The following is a 9,572-nucleotide window of genomic DNA, read 5'->3' on the forward strand; positions in this document are numbered from 1 at the left end:
TTAATTATGGTGCATAGTGATACATTGACAGTGCCTTGCCTACAGTACCCATATTGCTTATAAGCTACGTTCTCCCCCTGCCCACGCAGATGCAATTGTGTTTGAAGACAAACAGAGCCTTTCACAGCTTCCCCAGCAACGTCCAACAGAAGCTCTGCCAAGCTTTCATCTACCAAAAGTAAGTAAGAAGCCTGGGTGATACTACTGGAAGCAGATGAGATCCACTCCATAAGCTCTCTTCAGAAAGCTAGGTCAGAAGGTGAATGTTTTTCAAGAAAGCTGAAATTTTTCCAATTAAATATTTATCGTTCTTTAGAAATGACCTGCCCCATTAAAATAAAATATTGACAGATGAAAGCTACATAATATTACTTTGGTATTCCACAATTCAACAGCCGCCTTCTAATGGAGAGCTTCTAGACCTTTGGTGACTAAGAAAAATACAGTATAGATGGCTGTTACTTTGAAAGATAATGTATAAAGCTCATTAAAGATGTGTATTGTTTTTTCCTAGCTGGCACTTTACAACTTGTCTATAAAGTTTCCAACAGACCTTCATTTAGTACAGTAAAGTTTTTCAAGATGAGGACAAAAATTAGAGGAGACTCTAGCTATGGTGTCAAATTTCATTTGCAGTTTGCATAATTCACAGATGTATCGGTTGGCCCAGTCATCAGATGCTTCGAATACCCTTTAAAAATAAATGAATTCAAGCACTTTTTAAAATTTGGCCTTTGCTATTTTTTTAAATGGATTTTTTAAAAAAAGGCTCCAAATTATTTTAGCAATGTGGCAGGACATTGTTTTTTTTTTATAAGCGAAAGGAAATATATTCTTTCCAAAGACGGATCCTCTTGATTAATGGGAGAAATGGAGACTTTTTCAGATTAGAAGCAGAAAATGTAGTTTGGAGGCAATGTTGGCACTTCCTTAAAGAAGCTGTACTGAAATATGTTTGAACAGATGGAAGTGATCTTGCTGAAATCAGTTATATAGCAATAGCAAATGCACTTAGACTTATATACCGCTTCACAGTGCTTTACAGCAGGGGTGAAATGCTCCTGGTTCGGACCGGATCGTCTGATCCGGTTGCTATGGCGGCAGGTGATTCGGAGAACCGGTAGCAAAAATCCCTGCCTCCCCACCCCCATAGGCTCAGCTGAGCCGCGTGATCATCAGAGGGTTTTTTTAAAAACTTTTAAAAGCAATTTTTCCTTTGGTCAAAAAAAATGCTTTTAAAAGTAAAAAAAAAGCCTCTTATGATCACACGGCTCAGCTGGGATCGTCAGAGGCTTTTAAAAGCATTTTTTCTACAACCTCTTCAGCTGAAGAGGTTGTAGAAAAAATGCTTTTAAAAGTTAAAAAAAAAAAAGTTGCCCACGCCCACCCAGTCACATTACCCCCTCCACCAAGCCACGCCCACAGAACTGGTACATTTCACTACTGCTTTACAGCCGTCTCTAAGCGGTTTACAGAGTCAGCATATTGCCCCCAACACTCTGGGTCCTCATTTAACTCACCTCAAAAGGATGGAAAGCTGAGTTAACCGATCAGAATCAAACTCCCGACCTGCTGGCAGTTGGCAGTCAGCAGAATTAGCCTGCACTACTCTATTCTAACCACCGTGCCACCACGGCTCTTCATGGCAAAGCAATGAAGTTCCTGAATATTTTGTATCAAGATTATGACATTTCTAAAATGGCAAAAAAATATGATTTTCCACTTAATAAAGGAAAAACCCTTCAAAATATTGCTGTAATAATGCCTTAATGCAAATAAATTAATACCAGAGCAATTATTTTGCTAGAATTCCCTGCATTGTATCCAGTCAAAAGCATGAAAAAATCTTTGCAGAGGGATGCCAAAATAGAATAGAATAGAATTTTTTTTTTGTATCAAAAAAGTTTTATTTTTACATTCATATCCAACAACTCATCCAATGTACAGTCATATACAATTAGTCGGGCTTGCCCAGTCACCACCCCCTCCTTTTAACTCTCTTCCCTCTTCTACCTTCTTCTACTTTCCAGACCTTCCTCCCCTTCTCTTATCTACATCCTCTCCTCCCTCCACCCTATACCTTCCTTCTTCCTCTTCTCCCCCTCTTCTCCTCTTTCCTACCTCCTACTCTCTCCTCCTTTCTCCCTCCCCACCATTCTAAAATGGTAGCTGGGCAGACCCAACCCTACATTAATTATATTTATACATCTTCAATAATCCCTGTATATTAACTATCACTCCATCCTCTACCCTCATCCTCCCCCATATCCCTCCCCTTACCCCCCGACTTCCCAGAACAAAATGCAGGGTATCAAAACTAACAATCATAATCCAAAATAAATCTTAAATTATAATCTCTAGACACTCACACTCTCAATTCCCCTCTCCTTCAAAGATATATCTAATACAAAATATTTCCTAAATTTACTCATATGCTATTCGATATTTTTTTATCTGATACTTATTTTGAATATAATCAATCCACATTTTCCATTCTAAAATATATTTTTCTTGTGTATAATCTTTCAAATAAGCAGAAATTTTTGCCATTTCTGCCACATTTGATACTTTAAGTGTCCATTCTTCCATTGTAGATAATTCTTCTTTCTTCCAATATTGAGCAATCAAAAGTCTTGCGGCTGTTATTAAGTTCAAAATCAATTTAGTCTCTATAGCTGTACAATCCATAATTATTCCTAGTAGAAAGAACTGCGGAGTAAACTTAATCTTCTTTTTCAGAATGTTCTGCATAATCCACCATACCTTAATCCAAAATGCTTTAACTTTTTTACAAGTCCACCATATATGGTAATAAGTGGCCTCTTCACAAAATAGAATAGAATTTTTTATTGGCCAAAGTGTGATTGGACACACAAGGAATTTGTCTTGGTGCATATGCTCTCAGTGTACATAAAAGAAAGGATACCTTCATCAAGGTACAACACTTACAACACTTAATGATAGTCATAGGGTACAATTAAGCAATCAGGAAACAATCAATATCAGTATAAATCGTAAGGATACAAGCAACAAAGTTACAGTCAAAAGTGGAAGGAGATGGATGATGGGAACGATGAGAAGATTAATAGTAGTGCAGATTTAGTAAATAGTTTGACAGTGTTGAGGGAATTATTTGTTTAGCAGAGTGATGGCATTTGGGAAAAAACTGTTCTTGTGTCTAGTTGTTCTGGTGTGCAGTGCAGAGATGCCTTTAACATATCTATGCATTCTTTATGGCTTTTTACAAGTCTACTTAATGTCCTCTAAAAATCAAGGAGACTAAATGTACTTTATATGTACATATTTGTACAAAATCAAGGAGACTAAATGTTATATATGCGAATTAGAAAAAATCCTCCAGATTGCATGCAGACTTGAAAATGTCTGCTTCTAAACATATTACTGAAATTCATGAAGCAGTAGAATTAAATAGTTTAGTTCTTTGATGATAAGAAACATAATATTTTATTCTATTGCTTGTATCGCAGATCAGGACATATTTCTAAAGGTACAATACTCAATTACTACTGAGTAAACCCAAGGAAACTAAATAATATTTAGTATAGGTTTATAGAATTGTTCTATGATCATAGAAAGAAAGTATAAAAGTACTGAATATTTAAAATATTTAAAAATGATTAACATTTGTTTGCAAATATTAATCATAAATATTAAAAGTATTAATGCCTAAAATATTTATCATATACTCCATATAAGGATATCCCTTTTTAAAAATCGGTTGCTGATTGCGTTCTAAATATTGTAGAAATGATTTCTAAAATATTATTCATATAGGTACATAGCTGGAACAGTCATTATGAAACAAGGACATATGGCAACTGAATGTTACTTACTGTTGTCTGGCAAGCTGAAATTTATGATAACTGATGAAAAACGTAAAAATGGGATTTTAGCCTCCGAAGCATTGTACGAACTGGAAGAAGAGGATTTCATAGGGGTAACAATTTTCCTGTTTATAAAATAAAATAATTTGTGGAAATGCCGCTTCTTAGTGCACAGAGTTAAAAACACGAAAGAGAAATGTTGTCAAGAGTAATTTTAAACTTAATGTTTCCAATAAATAATCCCATTTGTATGGCAGTGTAAATAGTTTTCATGAACAAAAGAATGCAACCCACTGAGAAAGGAACCATGGCAAAATGAATTCCCAACCAGGGATTGGTTTCACTTACCATTACCACCGGTTCATCGCACGTGTGCACACTCGGTTCACTGCATGTGCGCACACTCAGTTAGCACGCATGTGCGCTGCTTGCACACATGCCCGGCCTGCCACGCATGCACTTTGCTTGCTCACGCACCTTCCACGCATGCGCCCAGCCTCAAAAACGTGCCTAAATAGCACAACGTGGAGTTGGGGCGGGTGGGCAGGCCCACCCGCGATTGCTGCTACCGGTTTGCGCAAACTGGTGCGAACCGGATGAATACCACCTCTGTTACAATGTCCTTCCTGTTGAAGACTACTTCAGCTTCAATCGCAACATTACACGAGCACACAATAGATTTAATGTGAACCGCTCCAGTCTTGACTGCAGAAAATATGACTTCAGTAACAGAGTTGTTAATGCTTGGAATACACTACCTGACTCCGTGGTCTCTTCCCAAAATCCCCAAAGCTTTAACCAAAAACTATCTACTATTGACTTCACCCCATTCCTAAGAGGTCTGTAAGGAGCGTGCATAAGAGCACCAACATGCCTATCGTTCCTGTCCCAATGTCCCCTTTGATTATATCCAATTCATATAGTTTTTTTTATACTTATGCTTATATATATGCTTATATATCGTATAGTTGTTTCATGCTTATGCTTACATATACTGTTGTGACAAATAAATAAATATAAATAAATAAAATAAATAAATAAATAAAAAAGTATAACAGCAGTATCTGTCACCGCTTAAAGAAGAGAATCCGTTGAGATTTTAGGATAAAGAAAAGTCACAAAAGATTTTTAAGATAGAAAAGATCCTTGTGGTTCTTTACAGTTCTGTCAACACTCTAAATCTTCAGCAGTTAACTTCATGTTTTCCCTCTCGGTGTTATAAGTTTAACATTAACTGCTGTAATCAAAATATATTTCTAATTCATTAGCTATATTTGTAGTTTTTATAATATTTTGTTTTACAGTCATAGTAACAGGGTAAAGCATATAATAGGGAAATCAACCTTCCTTGATTTTTTTTTCATCTGTACTTTTTTGCTTAGCATAATCAATATAGACTTTATTCTTGTTATTCCTAAGAACACGAAGATCTGAACTGGAATAACTTAGGAACCATTTCATTAATTTATTTCTGAAGAACAGATTTTAAAATAACAATGAAATTGACAATTTATTTCATTGCATAACCAGCATACAAATGATACTATATTCTGTTACATTAATCCACAAAGCTTTTATATAGCTAATGTGCTTTTATTCAGCAGTTGTGGCTTAGATTGTTGACACATTAGGGAAGAATTTGACATGTGCAAATTCAATTTAATTAAGCAACACTTTTGCAGAAGTTATATTGAGCTGTCTGTATATTAAAGATTTCTTGACACGGTAATAAAAATATTCCTCTGGCTATCTCCAAGGTCTAAATTATAGATCTGTGTAATACTGTAATATAATTTTATATGTGTTAAGTTGTAATAAGACATTGAAAAAGCTCATTCAGAGAAAATAAGAGTTGGATTTTCTTCCTCTAGTCTATAATTCTATTCTGGTCTAGATCCAAAATGCATTTTAATATACTAGAAGTGAAAGTTGATGGTTTCTATTTTGCATGTGGGTACATTTATAATCCATTAGCTTGCCACATTGTTCATATATTTCTGTAATGATTCTCGTTAGAGAATGTTGTGCAGAAGTGCAAATGGGATTGGTGAAAGAACATTACGCTTTAATACTTTAATAATCCCTGAAAACAACGCAAATATTACATTTATCATTCAATCTCAGCACTTGAGTCTATGGATGTGAAAAGGGCTGTGACATCAAATGAGAACATAATTTCATCCTCACCTATTGTCACGTCACTGACGCTGACCATCCTAAGCCAACCCATCAATAGAAACATAGACATAAACAACATCTACATAAGGTACAACGGAGACAATCAACAAACCAAAAAGGCAGGGGTGAAATGCTCCTGGTTCTGACCAGATCTCGCGATCTGGTAGCAATCATGGCCGGTGGTTCGGTGATCCGGTAGTGATGGTGGAGCAAAGCTCTGCCCACCCGCCCAGGTGTCATTACTTCCTGGTTTTAACCAGGAAGTAATGTGCTTTTTACCTTTGCGCATGTGCAGAAGGTTTTGCGCATGCACAAGCGAGTGTATGTGCACGCACAGTGTGTACACTTCTGAACCAGTAAGGAAGGTAAGTAGATTTCAACCCTGCAAAAAGGAATCAAAAAGACCAAAACACCTCCCCACCAGCAATATGATCATAATTGACACCTGATTAAGAACAGACCAACAATGAAGAAATAAACAATACCCCAAACAAGGAACTGCAAAACTAACAATGATACTATATAAACAGCCTAACCAAAGCACTTCCAAGATCATCCCCACCAATACTGACAAGGCAAGTCACTAGAATATAAGAGAGAATCTATATAAACGCCCACTCCTTATTAGCACTGATGATGTTAACTGGTTTGGTAATGAAAAGTCTACAAGAAAACAACCGAGCTTGTTTCAACCTTGAGACTACAAATATTCTCTTTATTGATAAAGTTACTTCGTCAGAAATATACCAAAGACACATTGCACAGGCGTTCTGTGCTACAAAATTGGTGCTTCAAAAACAGCAGTAATAACGGTTTCAGAGCAATTGCTTAACTACTGCTTTGAAACCATTATTACTGCTGTTTTTGGTTTTTGCTTCAGGCTCTGGAATGTGAGGAAATCGTGCAATTTAATGTATTTCAAGGGTTTAATTCTCAGAGGAAGCAACCACATTAAGCAGGTTGAAAAAGACTTCTGAAAGAAAGAAAGAACTCACACTTTGCAACATGGCCTGTGTTGAAATAAATATCTACAGAATGAAAGTGTTAATAGTTTAGAATTTCTCTTACATTTTTAATACGTTCTAGCTTTGGGAGCTGAATATGTAATAAATGAAGATTCAAAAGGATGAGTCATCAGGCTGATAACACTGCCAGCATCAGACATTAACTTTAAATATTTATGTCTTTTCCATGATAAAAGTTGTGACATGCACTTTGAGTGGAGCAGATTCTCCCTGTTCAAGACGAGACTTTATCACCTGGCATTGTGACAGAAATTGATAGAGGTGGAAATATTCTTTCCACGGTGATTTCCAAATTCACAGTGTTAATTGTAGTTTGGCAGTTTGCTTGGCCTTTTCACCAATACTAAGAGATTGAGGAGAGTAACAGAAATAAATTGGCCAAAGAGGGTATACAGATTACAGAGAAACGAATAGAGAGACGTTTTAAGAATGATGGTTACCATTATTGCAATAAGTATGATCTTGTTTAATCTGGTGTCTTCGGGGTTAATTTCTGATGGGTAAGTTTAAAATCCCAATTTTTGTTTATGTTTTACATCTTTGACGCAGACATATTAAGCAGTTTTTGAGATAGAGGATTTTCCTCTAAAACCACCTTTAAATTTATTTTTATTTTTATTAATATTTTATTTGTCAAGCATGAATAACAGGTATAAATATAAACATGATTATGAAGGCAGGAAATGGATACGAATAATTGGGGAGAGTAGGACAGGGAGGGTAGGCACGTAGGTGCGCTTATGCACACCCCTTACAGACCTCTTAGGAATGGGGTAGTGTTGTTTCTGTGCCCCCCGAGCCGGGGGCCCTGCCAGAAAGTGACTCGGAAAGTGAGGGGGAAGGGCCATCAGGACTTACCTCTGGAGCACCAGCTTCCCTGGCTCAGCTCCAGGAGCCAGAGGCAGGCCAGGTAGAGGAGATAACGAGGCCTCCGTCCCCTGACTCTCTCCCCCCCAGGCCACGCCTCCAGACCCAGCTGATGGCAATCGGGCCTGGCTGGATCCCAGGTTTCGGAGATACGAGAGGCGGCTACAACAAAGAAAGGGGTGGGGCAGACCTAGAGAGTGCTGAGTCACGGAGCCACACCCCACAGAGTATAAAAGCAGCCCTGGCTGTTCTTCTGCTCCGTGACGAGCAAAAATTGAGCTGAACTATTTGACTCATGGAGAATTGAACTGAAGATTCGGCCTGGATTGCTGACTTACTGGTTGCCCGGCAACCCCAAGATAAGGGAGACTTTGGCAGGCAGCTGCAGATTCCCTGCCAGGACTGATAGCAGCCGTGAACTCAATTACTGGCTCGTTTAGCCAGCTCGCGTGGCTGAGGCCAGGAGGGGACAGAACAAGTAGACAGTTTAAGGTTAAAGTTTTGGGGGTTTGGGGATGAGACCACAGAGTCAGGAAGTGCATTCCAGGCATTGACCACTCCATTGCTGAAGTTGTATTTTCTGCGATCGAGTTTGGAGTGGTTTGTTTGTTTGTTTATTTATTTATTTATTTATTTAGTCAAATACATATTAAATAATATATATAAGCATAAATTGAAAACATAAAATGAATACAACTAAAGGGAACATTAGGACAGGAACGGTAGGCACGCTGGTACTCTTATGTTTACCTTAAGTTTGTATCTATTGTGTGCTCGTGTATTGTTGTGGTTGAAGCTGAAGTAGTCATTGACAGGTAGGACTTTGTGGCAGATAATTTTGTGTACTACGCTTAGGTCAGACCAAAGTCGGCGTAGTTCTAAGTTGTTTTAGCCCAAAATTTCAAGTCTGGTGGCATAAGGCATTCTGTTGTGAGCAGAGGAGTGGAGGATTCTTCTCGTGAAATATCTCTGGACTTGCTCAATTGTATTAATGTCCGATATGCATTGCGGGTTCCAGACTGATGAGCTGTATTCAAGAATTGGTCTAGCAAAGAATATTACAGAGAATATTATGGAGAATATTACCAGAGAAGAAATTCTAGGCTAAGACTTCTCTTCCATGGCAGTTTCCCCCTTCCCTTGCTATTCACATGTGTTCACCTAAACCAGGGGTCTGCAAACTTGGCTCTTTTAAGACTTGTGGACTTCAACTCCCAGAAAACCTGGCTGAAGAACTCTGGGAGTTGAAGCCCACAAGTCTTAAAAGAGCCAAGTTTGAAGACCCCTGACCTAAACATTAATGTACACCTTTAAATTCAAATTCAAACTCTGTTACTGAGGATTAATCTTTCCTCAAACTTTCTTGCCGCAGCTGTTAAGTGAATCATTGCAGTTGGTAAATTAGTAACATGGTTATTAAATGAATCTGGTTTCCCCATTGACTTTGCTTGTCAGATGGTCACAAAAGGTAATCACATGATCCCCGGGCACTGCAACCGTCATAAATATGAGTCAGTTGCCAAGCATCTGAATTAGTGGTAGGATTCTACTGGTTTGCCCCATTCGCCTGAATTGGTAGTGGCGGCGGTGGGAGGCTCTGCCCACCTGCCCGGATATCATCATGGATGCTCTGCATATGTGCAGAAGGTTTAGAAGG

General features: G+C 38.0%; 1 protein-coding gene across 1 annotated transcript in view; it reads left to right on the forward strand.

Annotated features, from left to right (window-relative positions):
* Positions 1-6,978, forward strand: part of LOC131203508 (uncharacterized) — a 28,438-nt gene extending 21,460 nt beyond the window's left edge. Inside the window, exons 4-6 of the mRNA XM_058193813.1 lie at positions 90-178; positions 3,796-3,958; positions 6,904-6,978. Of these exons, the coding sequence (XP_058049796.1) occupies positions 90-178; positions 3,796-3,958; positions 6,904-6,978 (327 nt within the window). The remainder of the gene's footprint in view (positions 1-89; positions 179-3,795; positions 3,959-6,903) is intronic.
* The last annotated feature ends 2,594 nt before the right edge of the window (positions 6,979-9,572 follow it).

This window comes from Ahaetulla prasina, chromosome 8, assembly GCF_028640845.1.
Source record: "Ahaetulla prasina isolate Xishuangbanna chromosome 8, ASM2864084v1, whole genome shotgun sequence".
Lineage (NCBI taxonomy): Eukaryota > Metazoa > Chordata > Lepidosauria > Squamata > Colubridae > Ahaetulla > Ahaetulla prasina.